This window comes from Oncorhynchus clarkii, chromosome 28 (genome assembly GCF_045791955.1).
Source record: "Oncorhynchus clarkii lewisi isolate Uvic-CL-2024 chromosome 28, UVic_Ocla_1.0, whole genome shotgun sequence".
In the NCBI taxonomy this organism is placed as follows: Eukaryota; Metazoa; Chordata; class Actinopteri; order Salmoniformes; family Salmonidae; genus Oncorhynchus; species Oncorhynchus clarkii.
In genome coordinates this window covers 10,372,366-10,399,070 of record NC_092174.1, presented here as the reverse complement: position 1 = coordinate 10,399,070, position 26,705 = coordinate 10,372,366, and the positions used below count along the sequence as shown (strand labels likewise).

The window sequence follows — 26,705 nt, the reverse complement described above, 5'->3', positions numbered from 1 at the left end:
CAGAAGTGATGCTTGGCATTCAGGACAAATTCAATCTTGGTTTCATCAGACCAGGGAATCTTGTTTCTCATGGTCTGAGTCCTTTAGGTGTATTTTGGCAAACTCCAAGCGGACTGTCATGTGCCTTTTACTGAGGAGTGGCTTCTGTCTGGCCACTCTACCATAATGGCCTGATTGGTGGAGTGCTGCAGATATGGTCGTTCTCTGGAAGGTTCTCCCATCTCCACAGAGGAACTCTGGAGCTCTGTCAGAGTGACCATCTGGTTCCTGGTCACCTCCCTGACCAAGGCCCTTCTCCCCCGATTGCTCAGTTTGGCCAGGTGGCCAGCTCTAGGAAGAGTCTTGGTGGTTCCAAACTTCTTCCATTTAAGAATGATGGAGCCAACTTTGTTCTTGGGGACCTTCAATGCTATAGACATTGGTATTCTGACAAAAGTTTGTGCTTGACACAATACTGTCTCAGAGCTCTAGGGACAATTCCTTCGACCTCATGGCTTATTTTTGCTCTGACATGCACTGTCAACTGCTGGGCCTTATATAGACAGGTGTGTTCCTTTCCAAATCATGTCGAATCAATTGAATTTACCACAGGTGGACTCCAATCAAGTTGTCGAAACATTGGAAACAGGATGCACCTGAGCTCAATTTCGAGCCTCATAGCAAAGTGTCTGAATACTTCTGTAAATAAGGTATTTCTGTTATGGAATTTTTATACATTTGCAAACATTTCTAAAAACCTTTTTCACTTTGTCATTGTGGGGTATTGTGTGTAGATTGATGAGGGGGGGAAACTATTTAATCAATTTTAGAATAAGGCTGTAACGTAACAAATTGTGGAAAAACTCAAGGGGTCTGAATACTTTCCAAATACACTGTACGCGTCATTTGCGTATCCTACCAGTCAACCATGGCATGTATATGACGTAGCCAATGAATACAATCATAGTGAATAAATACACTCGTAGTGTAAGACAACTGTTGCTTGGGCCGTTTGTTATTGACATCCTGAATCTAACCTTATAGCCACCCTACATGAAGAGCGATGTCAGAAGTAATGCATGTTAAAACAATTGAAAGGTATATCCACAAGTTAAGTTGTATCGAGTTGGTTTGCTGTTGACATTGAAGATACATCCAGACGCAGTTCATTCATTTGCAACATTGTAGTGATACAATGTTTCACCGTTGGAATTTAGATTTAAAAAATTGTCTAAACATCAGAATGTTACCATGGTTACTCCATGGGATATCAGTCTGAAAGAAGTTAATGTAAAAAAGACGCAAAGTCTCTACAAGCCAGAATGTTGAATAAATGATATTTAAACATACTTTACCCGTTGTCCGTGCTGTTGGTCCTTTTGTCAGTGGTTTTATGCCGTTTTTATGTGTATAACATGATGTACAAAAACATATATGAGCTGTTTTTAAAGGAAATGCAATAACAAAAACTTTTCCTAAACTAATTTTTTTTAATTAAAAATTATGCACCCACGAGCTCTCGTCAGGTGAGCTGGGGCGTATTCATTACGCCTACTCTGTTGCAAAACGTTTCTTAAATGGAAGCAAACGGGGAGGGACCTACCTGAATTTGTCCAATATAATTTTTAGTTTTTTTCCGTTTTGCGACTGATTACACTCCTGTTATACCTACATTTCCCTGTGTGTGTGTGTGTGTGTGTGTACAATACAGGCAATGCAGTGTTGAATCTGTTCAAGTTTATTTCTATGAGCAACCATTTTCTTATCATGCTGTCTGGGGTGTGGTCAAATGTGTTGGCACTTCCATCATTTTGTCTTTTGAAGGCCATTTATTTCCCTGAATATGCAAGGTAAAATGGACGCAATGCAGAATTGTATATATTTTATTGACTCCTTGAAACATATTTTATATTCTTTCCCTGTAGAGCATTTACCTTCTACAGCAATTACAAAGTCTCTATTAGGAAAGCAGTTGTACGTGAATGTATGTCGGAATCTGTCTTTTTACATTTGTGCTTCAAATCTCTGGGCTCACAAACACCCGTGATAATACTTTCACAGATTGACGCCTTTGCCCATTCTTTCCAGGTGTCCTCCAGCATGGCCGAATGCATGTTTGTTTAGGGTATTAAAAAGGCATTATAAACTTTCTTTATGCTTTGCTCTTTTTGCAGTTCTTCAAAGCGTCGGCCAGGGCAGACAGTGCCATGTCTGCATTGGTCTTCTGGCAGTTGTATCCCATCAGACCCACACGCATCACCTGGGGTCAAACAAAATGGTGGACACATCACTGACAGAGCTCACATGAGAAATTCAACCATCAAATAATTGCTCAGGACACCCGAGTGTGAAAAATTACATTGAAAAGATGTCTTATACAAATGTCAAAAATAAATATTTTCCGGACGTTGAAAATATGTCATTTACAGACAATGGCCAATTTGAAGACAATGACATCTATGGCCAAATTTCAACTGCTATACACTCTCAAGTAAGCGTTGTATCACAATAATAATTTATCATGCCTCTTAATAGAAAACAATAAAAAAGAGGAGCCAACTGAAGATTGCATATGGAGTTGGTTCCCCCTTTGCTGCTATAACAGCCTCCACTATTTTGGTAAGGCTTTTCACTAGATGTTGGAACATTGCTGCAGAGACTTGCTTCCATTCAGCCACGAGCATTAGTGAGGCTTGGCACTGATGTTGGCCGATTAGGCCTGGCTCGCAGTCCAATTCATCAAAAAGATGCTGGATGGAGTTGAGATCAGTGCTCTGTGCTGGCCGGCCAGTCAAGTTCTTCCACACCGATCCCAATAAACCATTTCTGTAAGGACCTTGCTTTGTGCATTGGGGAATTGTCATGCTGAAACAGGAAAGGGCCTTCCCCAAACTGTTTCCACAAAGTTGGAAGCACCGACTTGTTTAGAATGTCATTGTATGCTGTAGCGTTAAGATTTCCCTTTACTGGAACTAAGGGGCCTAGCCTGAACCATGAAAAACATCTCCTGACATCTTATTCCTAACATCTTATTCCTCCTTCACCAAACTTTACAGTTGGCACTATGCATTGGGGCAGGTAGTGTTTTCCTGGCATCCATTGGAACTGCCAGATGGTGAAGTGTGATTCATCACTCCAGAGAACGTGTTTCCACTGCTCCAGAGTCCAATGGCAGCGAGCTTTACACCACTCCAGCCGATGCTCAGCATTGCGCATGACGATCTTAGGCTTGTGTGCGGCTGCTCGGCCATGGAAACCCATTTCATGAAACTCCCGACGGACAGTTCTTGTGCTGACGTTGCTTCCAGAGGCAGTTTGGAACTCGGTCGGGAGTGTTGCAAACGAGGACAGACAATTTTTACACGCTTCAGCACTCGGCGGTCCCGTTCTGTGAGCTTGTGTGGCCTACCACTTCACGGCTGAGCCGTTGTTGCTCCTAGACATTTCCACTTCACAATAACAGCTCTTTACAGTTGACCGGGACAGCTCAAGCAGGGCAGAAATTTGACAAACTGACTTGTTGGAAAGGTGGCGTCCTATGTCAGTGCCATGTTGAAAGTCACTGAGCTCATCTGTAAGGCCATTCTACTACTAATGTTTGTCTATGGAGATTTCATGGATGCGTACTTGATTTTATACACCTATCAGCAACGGGTGTGGCTGAAATAGCCGAATCCACTAATTTGAAGCGATGTCTGCATACTTTTGTTTATATAGTATATGTATTATTTCTCCTATCCATCACATGCACTTATGTTAGCTTTTTCAAAAGCATTAACACGGGCAATGATAATGTTCAGAATAAACCAACAGACCACTTCAACCACAATAACATTTTGAGTAACGGTTGTTATGACTGCGATATGTTGTTGTTTATCTGTCTTAGTTGAATGCACTGACTGTAAGTTACTCTGGATAAGAGCGTCTGTTGAATGGCCTAAATGTTAAACAAAACACTTACAAAGCATGCTGGGTGTAAAAATAAAAAAAAGTTGGTTTATTATCGGTGCAGTGAAATGTGTTGTTTTTTACAGGGTCAGCCATAGTAGTACAGCGTCAGGAGTTAAGCGCCTTGCTTAAGGACCCATTGACAGATGTTTCACCTTGACTGCTCGGGTATTCAAACCAGTAATCTTTTGGTTAGTGGCCCAACGCTCTAACCGCTAGGCTACCTGTTGTCTCTTGTTATTCTAATGAGCTCCGCCCCCAAACAAGTACACATTTCGTCAGTGCGGACCTGATCCAAATCATTGCAAATCATAGACGTCTAGGCTACGTTTCACAAGTTTGAACATCATAGTTTAGCACAGTAGAACATGGTATGGTACGGTACAGGACAGTAAAGTTTTATTCAGTAGAGTACAGTTTAGTTCAGTAGAGTTAATTACAGTAAAGTAGGGTACAATACATTACACTATACTTTACTGTATTGTACTGCACTCTACTGTACTATACTTTTCTTTACTGTACTGTAATTTACTGTACTCGGCTGTTCTGTACTGTGCTATCCAAACTTGTGATACATAAATGTCTATGATTCGTTCAGATCTGAACCAATTATAGATATCTATGTTTGGGCTAATCAAGGCCTGTCCGGATGTCTGTGGACGTTGAAATCAAGGCCGGTCCGGACCAAAAAAAGATGGAGGACCAAAACAGGAGGTCCAAAAGACGTCGCCTGATGTCAAATGCTTAGTGGGACAGCCTTGACGACAACAAGGTACTTTCTTCCCTACATTGATTGTCTAACCATCCCATTTGTTCTACAGACGGTTTCAACTCCCATATCAAATGCAATGGTTTATAAACATATTCATGTTAGTAGTTATGCATAGGCAATTAGCTAGAACTTTAACACTCCCCTTACACTCACCATGCCAGTGGAGGGCCCCAGGCCCCCAGTCATCTCCATATTGTGGTGCTTCATGATGTACTGCAGCATCTCTCTCCAGTTGTAGCCCTCAGGTATGGCAATGGTGGTGACGGAAGGCAGCCTAAGGTCCTGCATGAATAAAATATCACGGTCCCACATTTAGACTGTGAAATTCAAGACCAAGGAATTGCACCAGCCTTGAAATTGGAGGATGTTAAAAAAGGGACACTATTATTGTAGAACGTAAATTGTTTGTTGACAATCTGTCTGAAATTGACCTCTATTCCACACTGCACTACTTCATATGAAAATAGCATCTGGAGAAAAGTAGTGCACCGAATAGGGAATAGGGTGTGATTTCAGTTGGGTGGCAAGTTTTTTACCTTGTTCTGGATGAATAGCTTGAGCCCCATGTCTTCCAGGCCCTTCCAGAGGTACCCTGCCACCTCCCTGTGGTGCCTCCAGGACTCCTCCAGTCCCTACGGGAAGACAAAGACTAGGTACTGATGGGACAGGCACAGTAAGCCGGAAACGGGTCCAAAACGGCCAGTAAATACTTTTTTCAGATTTATTTTGAGAATTAGAAGCAACGTTCAAAGTAATCAGCTAATAGGACTGCATCATAATGAACATAAACATGGTTTATTCATTAAGGTTATTATTCCATCATGGAGAGCTCAGTGCACCTAACGGAGGGCTCAGTGAATCACATGTGCTTAACCTAAAAATGTTATTAATAGCCTGCCGTTTATTTGCTTAAATCACTGAACACAACAGGCACTTACTAGAGACAGGCTTCTATTTGAGCCAGGTGTCTATTTCCTTAATGCACACAGCTTTTGCTCATTTGCCTAGTTCATTTTTTAATCCCAGCATTCACTTCCAACATTTTAATACATTTCTCAATTTCCTGCACTGCGTTATCATTCACACACTTTCAAATTTTTCGGCAAGAAAAGAAACATCCCTTTTTTCAGGACCCGGTCTTTCAAAGAATTCGTAAAAATCCATATAACTTTACAGATCTTCAATGTAAAGGGTTTAAACACTGTTTCCCGTGCTTGTTCAATGAACCATAAACAATTAATGAACATGCACCTGTGGGACGGTCGTTAAGACACTAACAGTGTACAGACGGTAGGCAATTAAGGTCACAGTTATGAAAACTTAGGACACTAAAGAGGCCTTTCTACTGACTCTGGAAAAACACCAAAAGAAAGACGCCCAGGGTCCCTGCTCATCTGCGTGAACGTGCCTTAGGCATGCTGCAAGGAGGCATGAGGACTGCAGATATGGCCAGGGCAATAAATTGCAATGTCCGTACTGCGAGACGCCTAAGACAGCGCTACAGGGAGACAGGACGGACAGCTGATCGTCCTCGCAGTGACAGACCACATGTAACAACACCTGCACAGGATCGGTACATCCGAACATCACACCTGCAGGACAGGTACAGAATGGCAACAACAACTGCCTGAGTTACACCAGGAATGCACAATCCCTCCCTCAGTGCTCAGACTGTCCGCAATAGGCTGAGAGAGGCTGGACTGAGGGCTTGTAGGCTTGTTGAAAGGCAGGTCCTCACCAGACATTACCGGCACCAACCTATTGGCCTATGGGCACAAACCCACCATCGCTGGACCAGACAGGACTGGCAAAAAGTGCTCTTCACTGACGAGTCACGGTTTTGTCTCACCAGGTGTGATGGTCGGATTTGCGTTTATCTTCGAAGGAATGAGCGTTACACCGCGGCCTGTACTCTGGAGCGGGATCGATTTGGAGGTGGAGGGTCCGTCATGGTCTGGGGCGGCAGGTCACGGCATCATCGGACTGAGGCTGAACAACCACAACAGACCCAGGTGAATTGAAGCTCATAAACTCCATGTTAATCTGTCTGTCTGTACTGCAGTGGTGGTCACACTGCAACTGTGTCCATTACTAAAGGAGAAGTTGAGCAGGGAGAAGATACCTTTTCTAAAGGAGAAAGGCATCTGCTTTTGTCGTCTCACCAAGGGGCACTTGAGCAGAGACTGTAGTAGGCATCTCATATGTGTGCAACTAAGTCCACCCTCGTGTGCTTCATATGGAACTACAGAAAAGAGGACCGGGAATATTGAGTTGGTGAAGAGAGGTTTGTTCTATCCATCATACCGGTTCATGTGAAATCCAGCAAAGGAAACAAGGTATTGCTAACATATGCATTCTTAGACACAGGTAGCTCAGCAACATTCTGCACCGACAAGCTGGCTCAGCAGCTGAATGTAACAGGAACAAGAAGGAACGCCCTGCTGCGTACCATGGGCCAGGAAAGGCCTGTCAAAGGTGAGTGGGCTTGACACCAACAAGTTCATTAAACTATTGGAAGTTTACACTCACATAAACCTACCAGTGACAAAGGAAAACATTCCCAGACAAGATGAGCTGTCCAAGTGGCCATATCTGGGAGAGGTTAAGCTGTCACACACATGCTGACATTGGATTGCTAAATAGGAACAATGCATCACAAGTAATGCAGGTGATCCATAGTCAAGTAGCAGGCCCGTATGCTGTCGAGACCCTACTAGGATTGGGTGGTGACTGTCCACTTAGAGAATGCAGTGACCGACGTGACACACAGGTACTGGTCGCTGCCAATAGTCGCGCACCAGCGACTCATTGGTGTGGCTGGCTTTCGGGTTGGATGCGCACTGTGTTAAGAAGCAGTACGGCTGGTTGGGTTGTGTATCGGAGGACGCATGACTTTCAACCTTCGTCTCTCCTGAGCCCGTACGGGAGTTGTAGCGATGAGACAAGATAGTAGCTACTACAACAATTGGATACCATGAAATTGGGGGTAAAAAAAAAAAAATTAAATTTAAAAAAAAGAGAAGGTGGAGAAGTCTGAAAGGTCAGAGCACAGCACGTTTGCCATCTGAGGTGGTGAAGCAGAGTGCATCAGCTAAAGCGACGAATGATGTCATACACCCGCACATTTTGGCCCGTTTCTAAACATGTTTAGATAATTGTTGTTGCCTCACAATAAGGGGCCGGTATGTAAGGGCCAAATAGCAGGTTTTGTTATTTGTATAAATTAGAATTCTATTATTTGTTTATATGCCATTCTGATTGTTTGTCATATTGTTTGACTGATCTTAATCACGTGTAAGTGTCTATGCCTCCCTCTGCAGGCTGGAGATGGCTTAAATAGTCATGGGCGCAGAGGCCTGCCGGGAATAGCTGGCTGGAGCCCATACCGTCTTTTGACCGTGCTTCCTTTGTCTTTGTGATATTGTTTGATTGTTTGATCCAATAATTCTTAAGTTATAACTTAAATATCGTCTTTTGATTTACTTTTTGCAACATTTTGTAGCCAAGATATGAAATAAATGTAACTTTATTTTTTTACGGCAAACAACCTGTGGACATTCGATTTCTGGATTCATTGACAACACACGGCAGGAACAAATAGTCAGCTCATTCTCCACTGTGGCTATAAGAAAAATAAAATAGGGTTTTAAAATGGTTATAAATAGCCACTACACCTTCTCAGCAAGAATAGCAAGACTTTCCCTCAGGGAAAAGAACCCAGACACTGGTCCTGTGTGGTGGTATCTGAAACGGGGCAAAATGAAAGAGTGTTATTTATTTATTTATTATTATTTCACCTGGTTAGGATGGGAGATTTTCTCATAACAAAGTACTGTTCGTTGACAATACTGTAGACTTACAGTCTGGCTTGTTGACCATCATTTCCCCAATAGTTAGACAAGTGGGCCATGTCAAAGAGGTAGGACACTGGTTTTGTTTTCCTGTTGAACATCTTTTGGCTGTATGGTGGGGGGTCAAGAGGGAGTGTGTAAAGTCCATATTTCTCAAAATTCAAGCATTCATTTGGTCTCCATTCAAAATCATTCCCCCTCTTTCTTCCCTCTCTCACACACACACACAAACCCTCACCATGCTCTTTCATTGAAGGAGATGGGTGCTGTACCAGGGGGTGCATTCAATGCCTTTTGAGAGCCAGTGTACAGGATGTCAATATCTACAAAGACAAGAAAACGATGACATCATACACCCCATACACTAAGACAGACAGACTGAAAATGAAATAGGTGTCTGAAGCTCTCTTACTCTGCTGGTCCATGAAAATAGGCGACGCCCCAAGAGACGCGACAGTATCTACAAGAAACAGGGTATTGTGTCTGAGGAGAGAGAAGAGAGAGGAATGTAGGCCTGGAATTCGAAGCCGCTGTCATCATTGTGTGAACTGAGAGAAATGCAGTGGAGATATCCTGCAGTATGTTTTGAGATGGAGCGGAGTCTCACTTGCGGCAGAGGTCTCCAATGCCGTCGACAGGGTGGGCGAGGCCAGCAGAGGACTCTCCATGTGTGAGGAAGAACAAAACGGGCTTGTGTTTGGCCAGGGCCTATCGATAGACAGGAGATAAGCAGTCAGATAAACAAAATACTTTTGGCCCTAAATGCCCTCCATAGTTACCCAAGCCCTTGCCATGTTGACGATATGAATTTAATATATAGGCTATATGACTGAAATCAGGGCAGGCTCTGACCTTTTGGGGGCCATACGTGAGATTTGGTTGGGGGGCCAACCCACCAAGTGGACACATTTTTTTGTGGCCCCCTCTCTTGAAGGCGGAGAGAAAATATACGAATAGTTTCTGAATACTTCTACATTCATGTGGATGCTACTATGATTACGGATTGTCCTGAATTAATCATGAGTAATGATTAGTGAGAACCCCAAAGACACCTCTCACCATTACAATAACGGTATTTTTTTTTGGGGGGGGGGTATGATATTTATGCCTCCGTAACTTTCTTACTCATCATTTTTCAAGATTCATTCAGTATTATCCCTAATCATGGTAGCATCCACATTAATGTAGAAGTATTTAGAATCATATTATATTCTTATTTACAATAACAGTGACTCCAAAATGACACAATACATTATTTACCATTAATTTCTATTGGGTACAAAATGATCTGAAACAACCAAAACAAACAGCAATTGCATCCAACATGTTTGTAGAGTCATAAGCTTGATGTAATCATTGCGTGTTAGGAATATGGGACCAAATACTAAACTTTTGACTACTTTAACACACACAAGTTTAATTTCTACAGTGGTGGAATTATTACCATCACTCCTGTGTTCCAATGACACGTTGTGTTAGCTAATCCAAGTTTATCATTTTAAAAGGCTAATAGATCATTAGAAAACACTTTTGCAATTATGTTAGCACAGCTGAAAACTGTTGTTCTGATTAAAGAAGCAAAAAAACTGGCCTTCTTTAGAGTACTTGAGTATATTGACCATCAGCATTTGTGGGTCAGATTACAGGCTCAAAATGGCCAGAAACAAAGACCTTTTTTCTGAAACTCGTCAGTCTATTCTTGTTCTGAGAAATGAAGGTTATTCCATGCGAGAAATTGCCAAGAAACTGAAGATCTTGTACAACGCTGTCTACTACTCCCTTCCCAGAACAGTGGAAACTGGCTCTAACCAGAATAGAAAGATGAGTGGGAGGCCCCGGTGCACAACTGAGCAAGAGGACAAGTACATTTAGAGTGTCTAGTTTGAGAAACAGACGCCTCACAAGTACTCAACTGGCAGTTTAATTTAATAGTACCCGCAAAACACCAGTCTCAACGTCAACAGTGAAGAGGCAACTCCGGGATGCTGGCTTTCTAGGCAGAGTTGCAAAGAAAAAGCCATTTCTCAGACTGGCCAATAAAAATAAAATATTAAAATGGGCTAAAGAACACAGACACTGGACAGAGGAAGATTGTAAAAAAGTGTTATGGACAGACGAATCCAAGTTTGAGGTGTTCGGATCACAAAGAAGAACATTTGTGAGACGCAGACCAAATGAAAAGATGCTGGAGGAGTGATTGACGCCATCTGTCAAGCATGGTGGAGACAATGGGATGGTCTGGGGATGCTTTGGTGGTGGTAAGTGGGAGATTTGTACAGGGTAAAAGGGGTCTTGAAGAAGGAAGGCTATCACTCACATTTTGCAACGCCATGCCATACCATGTGGATGGTAATTAATTGGAGCCAATTGCCTCCTACAACAGGACAATGACCCAAAGCACAGCTCCAAACTATGTAAGAACTATTTAGGGAAGAAGCAGTCAGCTGGTATTCTGTCTATAATTGAGTGGCCTGCACAGTCACCAGATCTCAACCCTATTGATCTGTTGTGGGAGCAGCTTGACCGTAAGAAGTGCCCATCAAGCCAATCGAACTTGTGGGAGGTGCTTCAGGAAGCATGGGGTGAAATCTCTTCAGATTACCTCAACAAATTGACAGCTAGAATGCCAAAGGTCTGCAAGGCTGTAATTGCTGCAAATTCTTTGACAAAAGCAAAGTTTGAAGGACACAATTATTATTTCAATTAAAAATCATTATTTATAACTTTGTCAATGTCTTGACTATATTTCCTATTCGTTTTGCAACTCATTTCATGTATGTTTTCATGGAAAACAAGGACATTTCTAAGTGACTCCAAACTTTTGAACAGTAGTGTAAGTATCAAATGTAAATGTATTTGCTAAAATATACTTAAGTATCAAAAGTAAAATTATAAATTGTATCAAATTCCTTATATTAAGCTAACAAGATGGCACTCATTTTTTGGTGGATAGCCAAGGCCACGCTCCAACACTCAGACATACAAAAAAAGTATTTGTGTTTAGTGAGTCTGCCAGATCAGAGGCAGAAGTGATGACCACTTCTCTTGATAAGTGCACGAATTGGACCATTTTCCTGTCCTGCTAAGCATTAAGTACTTTTGGGTATCAGGGGAAATGTTTGGAGTAAAAAGTACATTGTTTTATTTTGGAGTAAAAGTAAAAGTTTTCAAAAAAAATAAAAATATTACAGTACAGATACCCCCCCAAAACCACTTTAGTAGTACTTTAAAGTGTTTTTTCTTAAGTACTTAACACCACAGAATTTCTAAATGGTTCATCCAATATTGAAGAAAATACCCTCAAATTAAAGCTGCCAGTCATTGTAACATTTCAAATTCAGTGCTGGAGTACAAAGCCCCCCCCTCCCCCCTCCCCCCACTGTCCAAATATTTTTGTCACTGTCCAAATATTTTTGGGGCTCACTGTTTAACTAGAATTGGTCACAGGTGAGGGTTGGTGACCTTGAAGTCGCCGATGAGCCTGTATTGAAACCTGTATTGAACAATCTCTATGTGAATGCTACTTTGGTAGGCCTAATGCATTAACAAACAATTACCTTTTCAATTTCTCCATTGCTGAAAACTCCACCCGGTGCTTTTACCATGATGTGAACATTGGCACCTGGAATAAATCCAGATGAAAGTCTAATATCCGGACAAAACAAGACCATAAACAATTTTCTCAAATTACATTAACTCGCAAACACTGGTGAGTAAAACCGTGCGTAAAACATACCCATTCTCTCGGCGATTTCAGCCACTCGCTCTCCCCATATTCCATTGACAGCCACGAGCACGCTCTCCCCGGGTTCTACCGTGTTGAAGACGGCGCACTCCATGGCTGCGTGTCCCGAGCCGCTCATTGCTATCGTCATGTTGTTCTGTGTCTGAAAAGCGTACTGGATCCCCTTCTTGATGTCGTTCATGATCTACAAGCAACGCGTCAAATTGTTGAATAAAACAGTTGTAGTTCTAGGCCTACATAGATTAATTATGAGTGGTTCATTAAATCCTTTGTCAGTTGTGAAGGGTAAAATGTGTCAAAATACGTATTTGACGCATTCACAATTACTCAGGAGATAATTCCATAAATTGTAAAAAATAAATAAATACTTTTTTAAAACTATTTTAATTTACATCTCAATTTAGAAATAATAAATAATATCCTAAATGTGTTCCTTCATATTGACCATGAATTTATAGGCGCACTGAGTAGTCTATAAATAACATAACTTCTGGATAATGAACCCCCTCTGGCGGTGCCAAAAAGTAAAAAATAGTTATCAAACAATGAATTTATCAGCAATAGGGGTTACACATTTACCTCGTACATTTCTGGGTGCAAATGGCCGATAATTCCCCTACCACCTGCGGCTAAAACTCGGGGCGGCACGTTGGACGGTCCTGGTCCGAACAGGTAGCGGAAAGGAACCTCGAGCGGCCGGAGCATGCACTCCGGGGGCGGGATGGTCACCGAGGACATGGCACGGTCAAGGCGCGGCTGTAGAGGCGCGCTCATCGGGAGCAGTGATACCTCCACAGCCGCCTTTTGCGCCAGCAGCGCTCCCCTGCGAAACAAAGTCCGCTGCATCATCGTTAGCTCCTCGCTCCGGTGTTTACAACGACTGTGACTTGCACTGACAGACAGAGGGACTGGAGTTGACTTCGGGTTTTAGTGAAGATTTAATACAAACAGGTCTTTGACCTCTTGGCCACCGAGCGTTGTGCGTCACGTCATGGACAAAACTGTACAGAGGTGGAATTGGCTCAAGTGTTCTATATTATATTGTCAGCCATCAACTGTTAAAGATTGTTCACTTTAACATACTTTTTAACATTATCGATCAATTATTAATGAGAGCATGTGATTATCATGACCATATTCATCTGAAGGTATGTGTTTCCTAGTTTGAATGAGTGAAGTTTTAGAGGGGGTTTATACTATTACCAATATTTGCTCTCCTTGGGCATGACATTAGGAGTTAGGCCTAACTGAACGTTTTCTCAAACACCTGTTATATGGAATATTTTGGGAACTCCTTTTTGCCATACAATGTTCACTAAATATCCATGAATCAATTGAACCATGAAGAAGCATAATTACATGTATTTCAAATACACATAGTATAAATAACTAGCATGTCTATCATGAGAAAAGTGAAGACTTGCACTTGGCACAGTTTGGAAATAAGTGTGCTTGGATCCAGTTGAGTTTGGTTTGGACTTGTAGCAGGAGGTGTATGCTCTGTTGATCTTTCCCACCCCTTGTGCTGCACTCGCTCGGGATTTTAGAGGAGTCTACCCTTTTTAAGTGAGAGGATTGGCTGAACAGAGGACAAACAAAGAGGCATGTGACTACACACACATTCGCACATTCACTTTTCATGTGTACCAAATTAAATCAATATTTCACTCGTCTGTCTAGAGCCCTTTCCTTGAAAAGTGAGTTAACACCGGCTTTTGTGGTTAATGGGTCATTGTTTAAAATGGAATTTGAGTTGGCCATAATTGGAAAAACAACCTACAGTAACATTTCCCACAGATTCCTGTGTCGAGAAAAAGCCCTAGAACAACTTCATACAGCTCATACTCAAAATCAAATGCGTTAATTCATTCATTCATTCACTGTATAAAAGCATAGGCTTGCTAGCGGTGACCAGCTCTTTCAGTGAAGCAAATCTCAACGTTACAGAGAGAACTTTCTTCGGTCCCAAGAAGCACGCATTCTATACTGTAAAACCAAAGAAGTTATGTCTACTCAAACAGTTTGAGGAAACCGATTACCTAAAAGCAAAAAGTTAAGAAACTTAAATAGCTGACTACAGCAGTGCTACCTTTATATGAGTAATACAAATGCAGTTTTTTTTAAGTACACTGTACTTAAATGTAATGTCCCCAGGAAGCCACGCCTCAAATCATTTCCCAGTGCACCTTGTCTTTTCGATTGAGTTGTAGAGGTACCACCCATGACTGTATTTGTTAGTGACAGAGACATGGTTGTTGAATTCCATTGTTGTCATTCTTATGGCCTTCATTAAGTGAGTTCCTAGCTGAATACTATTATCATACTTGAACCATTATGATAATTATTTTAAGAAGTAAAAGGGGGTTATTTTAAGAAGTAAAGAAAGGGAATTAGAAGAGGGGGAGAAGTGCACTAGGTACTTTTTTAAGAAAATAGGGTAGGTTAATGACTGGTTTAAAAAATAAAGATGGGGTTTTAAAAACAGATACAGAGGGAATAAAATAAGTAGTCGAGGATTTTTATGGAGAACTGTTTAGGGTAAAAGATGTGTGCAAGGAAACAATGGGGGACCTTTTAACATACATTGACAAGACCCTACACAACACGGACGACCTGATAAAAGACCTGACGAGGACAGAAATCGACCAAGGACTGAAACATTTTAAAAGGGGTAAAATCACCGGGGGAGGACGGCCTCCCTTTGGAGTTTTTATTTGACCTTTTGGGATGTTTTAGCCGACGAACTTCTGACTGTTTTTACTGACTTTGAACATCTTGACAGACTACCTGACAGTTTTAGAGTGGGGATCGTCACTCTTTTACCTTAGAAAAACGACAGGATGGACCTGAAGAACTGGAGACCGATAACCCTTTTAAACTTTGATAGTTAGTACTTTGATAGTTAGTACTTTTTACCAAGGTTTTAACACTCAGAATGTCTTCTGTTTTTGGGGAGGTGATCCACCCGGATCAAACCTGTGCCGTTCCCGGAAGGAAGGAAGATCACGGCCAGCCTGATACTGATCCGAGATGCCATCTGTTATGCGAGAGACAGAAATATGCAGCTTGTAGTCCTAAATTTAGATTTTGAAAAAGCCTTTGATCGGGTCTCACACCAGTACCTCTTTAAGGTACTGCAAAAAATGGGTTTCCCGGACAGGTTCTTAGCTTGGATGGGACTGCTGTACGGGGACATCACCAGCAAAATCCTTGTTGGTGGGCATCTGTCAAAAGCAGTGGGAGTACACTGTGGCATCCGTCAGGGCTGTCCGTTATCTCCTCTTCTGTCCGTGGCCTGTATTGAACCACTGGCACAGGTCTTGAGAAGGGACCAACGGATCAGTGGGGTGGGTATCCCGGGGAGTGGGGGGATGACCGCCAAGTGCGTCTTTTACATGGACGACGTCAACATTTTATGTACCGGCCTTTTATCCATCGACAGGACTCTGGAGAGGACTGTGTCACGCCCTGGCCTTAGTTATCTGTGTTTTCTTTATTATTTTGTTTAGGCCAGGGTGTGACATGGGTGATTATATGTGTCTTGTTTTGTCTAGGGGTTTTGTAGTCTATTGGGTTGTGTTCAGTTGAGTGTTCTAGGTAAGTCTATGGTTGCCTGGAGTGGTTCTCAATCAGAGGCAGGTGTTTATCATTGTCTCTGATTGGGAATCATATTTAGGCATCCATATTCTTTAGGTATCTTGTGGGTGGTTGTTCCTGTCTCTGTGTTTTGCCCCAGTTAAGACTGTTTCGGTTTTTCCACGTTTTCTTATTTTGTATAGTGTTCACGTTTTCATCTTTCATTAAAGATGTTTATAAATATCCACGCTGCATTTTGGTCCTCCTCTCCTTCCCAGGAAGAAAACCATTACAGAACCACCCACCACAACAGGACCAAGCGGCATGGTGACAGGCAGCGGCAGCAGGAGCAGCACAAGGAGGAATGGACATGGGATGATGTGTTGGACGGCAAGGGTTGCTACACATGGGAGGAGATCCTGGCGGGAAAGGATCGCCTCCCATGGGAACAGGTGGAGGCAGCTAGGAGAGCAGAGGCAGCCGGAGAGAGGAGCGATACGAGGGAACACGGCTGGCAAGGAAGCCCGAGAGTCAGCCCCAAACATTTCTTGGGGGGAGGCACACAGGGAGTATGGCGAAGCCAGGTAGGAGACCTGTGCCAACCTCCTGTGCTTACCGGAGGGCGAGAGAGACCGGGCAGGCACCGTGTTATGCTGTGGAGCGCACGGTGTCCCCAGTGCGGGTGCATAGCCCGGTGCGGTACATACCAGCTCCTCGTATCGGCCGGTGCTAGAGTGGGCATCGAGCCAGGTGTCATGAAGCCAGCTCTACGCAGCTGGTCTCCAGTGCGTCTCCTTGGGCCGGCGTACATGGCACCAGTCTTACGCATGGTGTCCCCGGTTCGCCTGCACAGCCCAGTGCGGGCTATTCCATCACGCCGCACTGGCAGGGCGACCAGGAGCATTCAACCGGATAAGGTTGGGCAGGCTCGGTGCTCAAGAGCTCCAGTGCGCCTGCACGGTCCGGTCTATCCAGTACCACCTCCACGCATCAGCCCTCCGGTGGCAGCTCCCTGCACTCACCCTGAGGTGCGTGTCCTTGGCCCAGTACCACCAGTGCCGGCACCACGCACCAGGCCTACAGTGCGCCTCGTCTGTCCAGCGCTGCCAGAGCCTTCCTCCTCTCCAGCGCTAGCAGAGTCTCCCGTCTGTCCAGGGCCGCCAGAGTCTCCCGTCTGTCCAGAGCCGCCAGAGTCTCCCGTCTGTCCAGGGCCGCCAGAGTCTCCCGTCTGTCCAGGGCCGCCAGAGTCTCCCGTCTGTCCAGGGCCGCCAGAGTCTCCCGTCTGTCCAGGGCCGCCAGAGTCTCCCGTCTGTCCAGGGCCGCCAGAATCTCCCGTCTGTCCAGGGCCGCCAGAGTCTCCCGTCTGTCCAGGGCCGCCAGAGTCTCCCGTCTGTCCAGGGCCGCCAGAGTCTCCCGTCTGTCCAGGGCCGCCAGAGTCTCCCGTCTGTCCAGGGCCGCCAGAGTCTCCGGTCTGTCCAGGGCCGCCAGAGTCTCCGGTCTGTCCAGAGCCGCCAGAGTCTCCCGTCTGCCAGGATCCGCCAGAGCCGCCATTCTAGGTAAGTATATGGTTGCCTGGAGTGGTTCTCAATTTATCGTTGTCTCTGATTGGGAACCATATTTAGGCAGCCATATTCTTTAGGTATCTTGTGGGTGGTTGTTCCTGTCTCTGTGTTTTGCACCAGTTAGGACTGTTTCGGTTTTTCCACGTTTTCTTATTTTGTATAGTGTTCATGTTTTCATCTTTCATTAAAGATGTTTATAAATAACCACGCTGCATTTTGGTCCTCCTCTCCTTCCCAGGAAGAAAACCGTTACAGACTGACTGGTACGGACAAGCCTCTGGGGCGAGACTGAACAGAGACAAGACAGAGGCCCAATTTTTCGGACCGTGGGCAGACCCAGACTTGACCAGACTACCTCTGACAGTCAAAATGACGGACATAAGGGTACTGGGGGTAAAGTTTGACCGGGGGGGAGGAGGGATCGGTAACTGGAGTGGGATCCTGGGGACAGTAAGACAGAGACTGGGTTTTTGGGGACTGCGACAGCTGACTTTTGAGGGCAAGGTTTTAATCATTAAAGCTGTGATTTTACCTGTGCTTTTATTAATCAGTTCTGTTTTTATTCCCCCTCAAAGGAGTATTTTAGACCTGGAGCGGATGCTTTTTTACTTCCTGTGGGGAGGCAAGTGGGAGAGGCTGAGGAGGGAGCTGGTAAAGAGGCCCAGGTCCAAGGGGGGGAAAGGCTTGCTTGTTCCTGGGCAGCCGCGACACAGCGTTACCTCTGACTCTTGCCACCTCCCCGGTCAACAACAAGACTCAGGCCCTCACACGGTTCTGGCTGGGATCTTACCTCAGGACTCTGAGGCTGATCCCAGTCGACCTGCGAGCCCCAGTCTCTTTCCTGATACCCACGCACTACATCCAGCTCCAGAAGTTTTAAGACATTTTAAACTGGAAAAAGAAACAGTCATGGTCTTAACTAAACACCGCTCTCTCCTCTCTCTTGTGCAAGATCGGGAAGCAGTGTGTCCAGTGCGCGGGCTCGCTATAGGCGAGCCCACAACGGTTTGGCGCAACGTGGCCCATCCTGCTCTCCTGAATCGGCATCGGGACCTGTCCTGGATGGTCGCCCATGAGATCCTCCCGGTGATGGCCGTTATGCACTCACGTGGCATGGCGAGGACATCCGCGTGCCCCCGACCAGGCTGCGGCCAAGAAGAGTCGGTGAGGCACATGCTCTGGGAGTGCAGAGCTGCCAGGGACCTGTGGAAGGAAGCAGGCCCCCTGATAACCCTGTGTCTGCCAGCAGGGGAGGACCTAACACCTCAGCTCGTGCTGTATGGAGTGGGCCGAAGGCCTATTCCATCGAAGGCCTTCACCAAGTACTGGCCCACCCTCACGTGCTTGAAGGAAGCACTGTGGTCCTCCCGCAACCTGCTGGTAGGGAAAAGCGTAGAGACCACCCCCCAGGCAGTGGCCATGGTAGCCACGGAAGCCCTGGGGTGGTACGGAAGGAAGGGGGCCTCGACCCCAGGCGAAGGGTCCCCCACAACACCCTAGGTCCCGGCGGCCACGGCCTGACAGCGCTGCGGCGCCTAGGGCGATGCGCCTAGGGGAGGGATCTCCTCTGGGCCCCGAAGGAGGGGACGGTAATTTATTCAGAGGAGCAGGATGAGGCGAGTTTGATAAGGACTCACCCCGCTCCTGTACAAGTGACTGAAGACAGCCTTTTAACCAAGTGACTTTTTAACATGTTTTTCATGTCTTAAAAATGTTTTACCTTTGTTAGATCATTAGTACACATTTTAAATGGCTTTTACAGATTTGATGTTTACAAGGAAAGTACTTTTATTCATGGTTGTTTTCATTGATTTTAACAACACATACTTTTTAACAAATTTAAATGTAACTTTCAAATGCTGTGTTTTATGCTTTGTTGCCGTTTTTATGTGTATAAATTATGTAAAAAATGTATGAGCTGTTTTTAAAGGAAATGTGTTAATAAAACTTTTCCAAAAGAAAGAAAAAAAAATCATACTTGAACCATTACATACTGTATGTCATAAGGCCTTATACATTGGCCTGAAACTCGTTGTTTTACAGGCCACATCAAGCCTGCAAGAAAGATTGCAAAACTCTGCAAATATTTTTCCTGTAATCTTCCAACCAGGGTTTCTGGAAAACTTACTAGAATTCTGCAACCCTAACTGTTCACATTACATTGGCTTGCAAAGGGATGAGCAATTACTATTGGAATCTAGCCAGCATTAGTCCAACAGTTGACATTTGTATTCACCTGCATTCATAATGACTGCCAAGGTTAAGAAGAGTGGGCAGAAACTACCTAAGACATTTCAACTGGAACAACCATTTCAGTAACAGGTGAAAACTTCAATGATTGGATTAGTTTAGAAAAAAAGATATATATTTTTTATAGCATAACATTTAATCAATCAATCAATGTACAATGCAAAAACACATGAAAAACATTTTTTTTTTAAATCTATCTGAAATAGAGCATGCTGGGAAAAAAGGTAATTTGTTATCATAATTTACAAAAATAGAGTTGGTGTGACTTTCATTTACACTAAACAAAAATATAAACACAGAATGTAACACTTTTTAAGATTTTAAAGAGTAAACTGAGTTACAGTTCAAAGAAGGAAATCAGTCAAATGAAATAAATTAAGCCCTAATCTATGGATTTCACATGACTAGGCAGGGGTGCAGCCATGGGGTTACACATTTACCTCGTACATTTCTGGGTGCAAATGGCCGATAATTGCCCTACCACCTGAGGCTAAAACTCGGGGCGGCACATTGGACGGTCCTGGTCCAAACAGGTAGCGGAAAGGAACCTTGAGCGGCCGGAGCGTGCACTCCGGCATTGTGTTGTGTGACAAAACTGCACATTTTAGAGTGGCCTGTTATTGTCCCCAGCACAAGGTGCCCCTGTGTAATGATCATGCTGTTTAATCAGCTTATTGATAACCCACACCTGTCAGGTGGATGGATTATCTTGGCAAAGGAGAAATACTCACTAACAGGGATGTCAACAATTTTGTGCACAAAATTTGAGAGTATGTGCGTATGGAACATTTCTGGGATCTTTGATTTCAGCTCATGAACATTAGGACCAACACTTTACATGTTGCGTTTATATTCATTTTTAGTATAGATTTGAGTCAGTATCACATAAATATTTTAAAGTAATAATGACTTTTCATTGACTTTGAGTACAGTGAAGTCATTCAGGGTGGGAGTTTTGACCAACTTGTCGACTTAAAAGAGTTCAAGGAAGGAAGGGGTAAGATAAATTAAAGGAGTTACTTGAAGGAGTACTATAATATACATTTGATTCACATCATCAATTGATCGATTGAATGAGAATACAATGTGATAGCCAGAACTCTATTTTCAGAAATCCATGCAGAAACACATGTAATGGGTATAAGAATATACCATCCATTGTGAATGAATGTCTAGTGGACAGGATGAATCATTTCGAATTTTCCTTGCTTGATGAAACAAAGTTGTGAGTTTCTCGAAGTAGGGGGCAGCTCAATTGGCTTCAAGTTTGTCCAGTCTGGTTTAGCTATTATGTTACAACAGGATCTTGAACGATCCGTGTGCCTCCCTCTGATGTCACACGTGATCAATAATTTGACAGACTGTTTATCTCTGTGGCCTTTGCACTAGAGAGAGAGAGAGAGAGAGCATGAGAGAGAGAGAGAGATAATGGGGTGAGAGGAAGAGAGAGAGAGAGAGAGAGAAAGAGAGAGAGAGGGGGGTGAGAAGGGGGTAAGAGGAAGCGAGAAAGAGACGTAGAGGGAGAGAAAGGGGAAGAGAAAGTGTATATTGATTTGGTTTGGGTAAAGCGAAAAAGGGGAAATCAAATCTGGCATGATCATGAGCACTGTCAGGACCCCTGTACTGAATATATATGTACTGGCCCTACATGTCCAAATAACGTGCCAGCTTAACACTGTTTGTCCTGCCTACATCATGTCTTTCCTTATCTGATGAACAGAAGAGCAGACATGACGTCTGTCAGGCTATCAGTTTGTCACTGTTGTCCATCACAAACTGAGCATACCATTTTTGTGATCCTTGCACAAGTCAATACTGCAAAACAAGTTCACAAAATAGTGACCTTCAAACATTTGATTATTTTTATAAGCATGTATTAGTCTTTAATATATATTTTTTAATATCTTTAATATCTTTTGTCTCTACATTTTCAAATGACTAAAGATGTTAGGTAGTCAGAATCATTACTATATTATGAGAGGAAAATGAGACATGATAATATATACAGTGCCTTGCGAAAGTATTCGGCCCCCTTGAACTTTGCGACCTTTTGCCACATTTCAGGCTTTAAACATAAAGATATAAAACTGTATTTTTTTGTGAAGAATCAACAACAAGTGGGACACAATCATGAAGTGGAACGACATTTATTGGATATTTCAAACTTTTTTAACAAATCAAAAACTGAAAAATTGGACGTGCAAAATTATTCAGCCCCTTTACTTTCAGTGCAGCAAACTCTCTCCAGAAGTTCAGTGAGGATCTCTGAATGATCCAATGTTGACCTAAATGACTAATGATGATAAATACAATCCACCTGTGTGTAATCAAGTCTCCGTATAAATGCACCTGCACTGTGATAGTCTCAGAGGTCCGTTAAAAGCGCAGAGAGCATCATGAAGAACAAGGAACACACCAGGCAGGTCCGAGATACTGTTGTGAAGAAGTTTAAAGCCGGATTTGGATACAAAAAGATTTCTCAAGCTTTAAACATCCCAAGGAGCACTGTGCAAGCGATAATATTGAAATGGAAGGAGTATCAGACCACTGCAAATCTACCAAGACCTGGCCGTCCCTCTAAACTTTCAGCTCATACAAGGAGAAGACTGATCAGAGATGCAGCCAAGAGGCCCATGATCAATCTGGATGAACTGCAGAGATCTACAGCTGAGCTGGGAGACTCTGTCCATAGGACAACAATCAGTCGTATATTGCACAAATCTGGCCTTTATGGAAGAGTGGCAAGAAGAAAGCCATTTCTTAAAGATATCCATAAAAAGTGTAGTTTAAAGTTTGCCACAAGCCACCTGGGAGACACACCAAACATGTGGAAGAAGGTGCTCTGGTCAGATGAAACCAAAATTGAACTTTTTGGCAACAATGCAAAACGTTATGTTTGGCGTAAAAGCAACACAGCTGAACACACCATCCCCACTGTCAAACATGGTGATGGCAGCATCATGGTTTGGGCCTGCTTTTCTTCAGCAGGGACAGGGAAGATGGTTCAAATTGATGGGAAGATGGATGGAGCCAAATACAGGACCATTCTGGAAGAAAACCTGATGGAGTCTGCAAAAGACCTGAGACTGGGACGGAGATTTGTCTTCCAACAAGACAATGATCCAAAACATAAAGCAAAATCTACAATGGAATGGTTCAAAAATAAACATATCCAGGTGTTAGAATGGCCAAGTCAAAGTCCAGACCTGAATCCAATCGAGAATCTGTGGAAAGAACTGAAAACTGCTGTTCACAAATGCTCTCCATCCAACCTCACTGAGCTCGAGCTGTTTTGCAAGGAGGAATGGGAAAAAATGTCAGTCTCTCGATGTGCAAAACTGATAGAGACATACCCCAAGCGACTTACAGCTGTAATCGCAGCAAAAGGTGGCGCTACAAAGTATTAACTTAAGGGGGCTGAATAATTTTGCACGCCCAATTTTTCAGTTTTTGATTTGTTAAAAAAGTTTGAAATATCCAATAAATGTTGTTCCACTTCATGATTGTGTCCCACTTGTTGTTGATTCTTCACAAAAAAATACAGTTTTATATCTTTATGTTTGAAGCCTGAAATGTGGCAAAAGGTCGCAAAGTTCAAGGGGGCCAAATACTTTCGCAAGGCACTGTATATATTATCACTGCTTCTCAGAGACCAGGCCCGAATCCCCAACATTTGCGTGAATAGAAGATGGAAATACAGGGGGCGGAGAGCGGGGTGCCTTGTGAGAATTCATCGGCGTGTGGGTAACCCGCCTCTACTATCCGTTCTATTGGCCAACGTGAAATCACTGGAGAATAAAATGGATGATCTCCGCTCGAGACTATCCTACCAGCGGGACATTAAAAACTGTAATATCTTATGTTTCACTGAGTCGTGGCTGAATGACAAAAAGGATAATATACAGTTGGCTGAGTTTTCCGTGGGTTTTCCGTGCATTGGCAGGAAAGAACAGAAACGTCTGGTAGGATGGGTGGTGGTGTGTGTCTATTTATAAATAACAGCTGGTGCGCGTTGTCTAATATTAAGAAGGTCTCGGTATTGCTCGCCTGAGGTAGAGTACCTCATGATAAGCTGTAGACCACACTATCTGCCCTAGAGAGTTTTCATCTATATTTTTTGTGGCCATCTATTTAGCACCACAAACTGATGCTGGCACTAAGACCGCACTCAACGAGCTGTATAAGGCCATAAGCAAACAAGAAAATACTCATCCAAAAGCGGCGCTCCTCGTGGCCAGGGACTTTAATGCAGGCAAACTTTAATTTGTTTTAGCTCAATTCTACCAGCATGTCACGTGCAACCGGATAAAAACATCACTCTAGACCACATTTACTCCACACACAGAGACGCATACAGAGCTCGCCCTCCCGGACCACTCTCATATCTTTTGGACTTGCCCCGCAATCGAAACTTACTGAGGAGAAATAAGATCTAACATTGGAAAAATAATGGGATTTGACATAGAACAAACATTCATTTCTTTGTACATGGGTGAAATACCTGATAACTTACACAATAGAGAAAAGTACCTCTTGAAGGTTCTACTTGCAGCCAGGAAAAAGGCTATAACTAGGAAATGGCTTCAAAAAGACCCTCCCACAGTGACACAATGGATAGACAGTGTAGAAGAAATACACCACATGGAGCGTATGACCTTTGCTTTAAGAACTCAACAGGAGAGAGGTCAAGAATACTGGGAAAAATGGGTTTCGTACTTGGAAAAGGTCTAATTCAAAGATGTCAATGTAACTAATATGATGATATGATGATGAAGGTATGAAGTGCACTGTAACTGACAGATCTTTTTTTGTTGTTCTTTTATTTGACTTTATTTGTACTTTCTTTGTGTTCCTACAATAAAAACTAAGTATATAAAAAAAAAACATTTTAAAAGCTCGCCCTCCATTTGGAAAATCTGACCATAATTCTATCCTCCTGATTCCTGCGTACAAGCAAAAACTAAAGCAGGAAGTACCAGTGACTCGCTCAAAATGGAAGTCATCAGATGATGTGGATGCTACGCTACAGGACTGTTTTGCTAGCACAGACTGGAATATGTTCTCTGATTCATCCAATGGCATTGAGGAGTATACCAACTCAGCCACCAGCTTCATCAATAAGTGAATCAACGACATCGTCCCCACAGTGACCCACTGCAATTGGCATACCGCCCCAACAATCTCAATCCCCTCCTGTCTCAGCCTCCAGTATTTATGCTGCAGTAGTTTATGTGTCGGGGGGCTAGGGTCAGTTTGTTATATCTGGAGTACTTCTCCTGTCCTATTCGGTGTCCTGTGTGAATTTAAGTGTGCTCTCTCTAATTCTCTCTTTCTCTCTTTCTTTCTCTCTCTCGGAGGACCTGAGCCCCAGGACCATGCCTCAGGACTACCTGACATGATGACTCCTTGCTGTCCCCAGTCCACCTGGCCGTGCTGCTGCTCCAGTTTCAACTGTTCTGCCTTATTATTATTGGACCATGCTGGTCATTTATGAACATTTGAACATCTTGGCCATGTTCTGTTATAATCTCCACCCGGCACAGCCAGAAGAGGACTGGCCACCCCAGTCTCTGCTTCCACATGGCTAGCGTTATCGGAGTGCCAAGTCTACGCCCAAAAGGCTCCTTAACAGCTACTACCCCCAAGCCATATGACTGCTGAACAATTAATCAAATGGCCACCTGGACTATTTACATTGACACCCCCCTTTGTTTTTACACTGCTGCTACTTGCTGTTTATCATCTATGCAAAGTCACTTTACCTCTACCTACATGTACAAATTACCTCAACTAACCTGTACCCCCTCACATTAACTCGGTACTGGTACCCCCTGTATATAACCTCGGTATTGTTATTTTATTGTGCTATTTTGATTTGATTTGATTATCTATGCCGGCTTTATGTAATAGTGACAGCTGTCCAGCAGATGGCGTTGAAACATTGCGCCTCTACTACCCTCCTCAGCGTCCTCTATTTTTATTATTATTATTTTTAAATGTTAACCATCATTTAACTAGGCAAGTCAGTTAAGAACAAATTCTTATTTACAATGACAGCCTACACCGGCCAAACCCGGACGACGCTGGGCCAATTGTGCGCCGCCCCTACGGGACTCTCAATCACGGCCGGTTGTGATACAGCCTCTATGACCGGGCTCTGATAGAGCATATGATCAAGGATACTGTCTATTCAAAATGATGACGTATTAAGTTGATTTGAGAAAGAGCTTCATTAGAATATCTCGGAAGAGAACTACAGTGTCTTGAAAGGAGGAAGATCCCATGAATATATTTACTTCACAGAGATCACTCACGGAAATACAAATACAGGGAATTACATGGTGACTTCTTAGAACATTTCGAACATATCTCTGCTCTCTACTCTGTAATAGCGCTGCAGTCCAGTGTAATAACACACATCCTTTGTGTCACTAGACAAAGAAACCATATTTGCCAGAAACAATGACCCAAATTGTTGACTCGTGTCCACACAGCTGAATACTTGATCTCGAACAACAAAGACTTCGTTCACTGAACAGCCAGTGGATGCATGTTTGGTGTGGTACTGTATGTGTACATGCATTGACCCCGGGATAGAATTACAACGTTACTCTCTACTGTTTAGCTTAGTGAGACACCAATGAGATCTACCCCACCTCAAAGTACTGTATCTGTTCTTTGTATCATGGCGTCAACACATGGATCCCTAGCCATTTCCTATCCATCCCAGCCTTTTCATTCCCTGTTTGCTCTCTCCCTCAGTTTCCCCCTCCCTCCTCCCTTCTCTGTGTTGCATCACTGGGTTCTATTATTTAATTCCCCCCCCCCCCCCTCCCCATTATATTACACTGTATTGATGTGTAATATTGTTATTATTGTTGCAATACATTTTTTTTTTCTTAAATAACTGCTCTACTGCCTGCTCCCACTATGATGATGCCGATGTCATCACTGACTCCCAGCAGCCTTGGCTGAGGCACCTGAGCCATTTTTACTGTGGACCAACCAAAGGTCGTTCTCTT

General features: G+C 43.5%; 1 protein-coding gene across 1 annotated transcript; it reads right to left on the bottom strand.

Annotated features, from left to right (window-relative positions):
- Positions 1 to 1,846: 1,846 nt before the first annotated feature.
- Positions 1,847 to 14,405, bottom strand: LOC139386556 (alanine--glyoxylate and serine--pyruvate aminotransferase b). The gene is made up of 11 exons (XM_071132204.1): positions 12,875 to 14,405; positions 12,287 to 12,479; positions 12,108 to 12,172; positions 9,158 to 9,258; positions 8,963 to 9,033; positions 8,789 to 8,873; positions 8,560 to 8,658; positions 8,374 to 8,443; positions 5,236 to 5,331; positions 4,853 to 4,981; positions 1,847 to 2,239 (listed from the first exon to the last, which is right to left on the bottom strand). The coding sequence occupies exons 1-11, from the start codon at positions 13,142 to 13,144 to the stop codon at positions 2,132 to 2,134; spliced, it is 1,287 nt and encodes a 428-aa protein (XP_070988305.1). The 5' UTR covers positions 13,145 to 14,405; the 3' UTR covers positions 1,847 to 2,131.
- Positions 14,406 to 26,705: the final 12,300 nt, after the last annotated feature.

Bases quoted from the DNA above. Each gene is read 5' to 3' on its own strand.
- LOC139386556 (XM_071132204.1), bottom strand. From the start codon at position 13,144: ATGATGCAGCGGACTTTGTTTCGCAGGGGAGCGCTGCTGGCGCAAAAG. The intron at 12,173-12,286 runs GTATGTTTTACG...GATTTATTCCAG, and splicing joins TGAAATCGCCGAGAGAATGG to GTGCCAATGTTCACATCATG. The intron at 8,659-8,788 runs GTGAGGGTTTGT...CCCACCATACAG, and splicing joins TCCTTCAATGAAAGAGCATG to CCAAAAGATGTTCAACAGGA.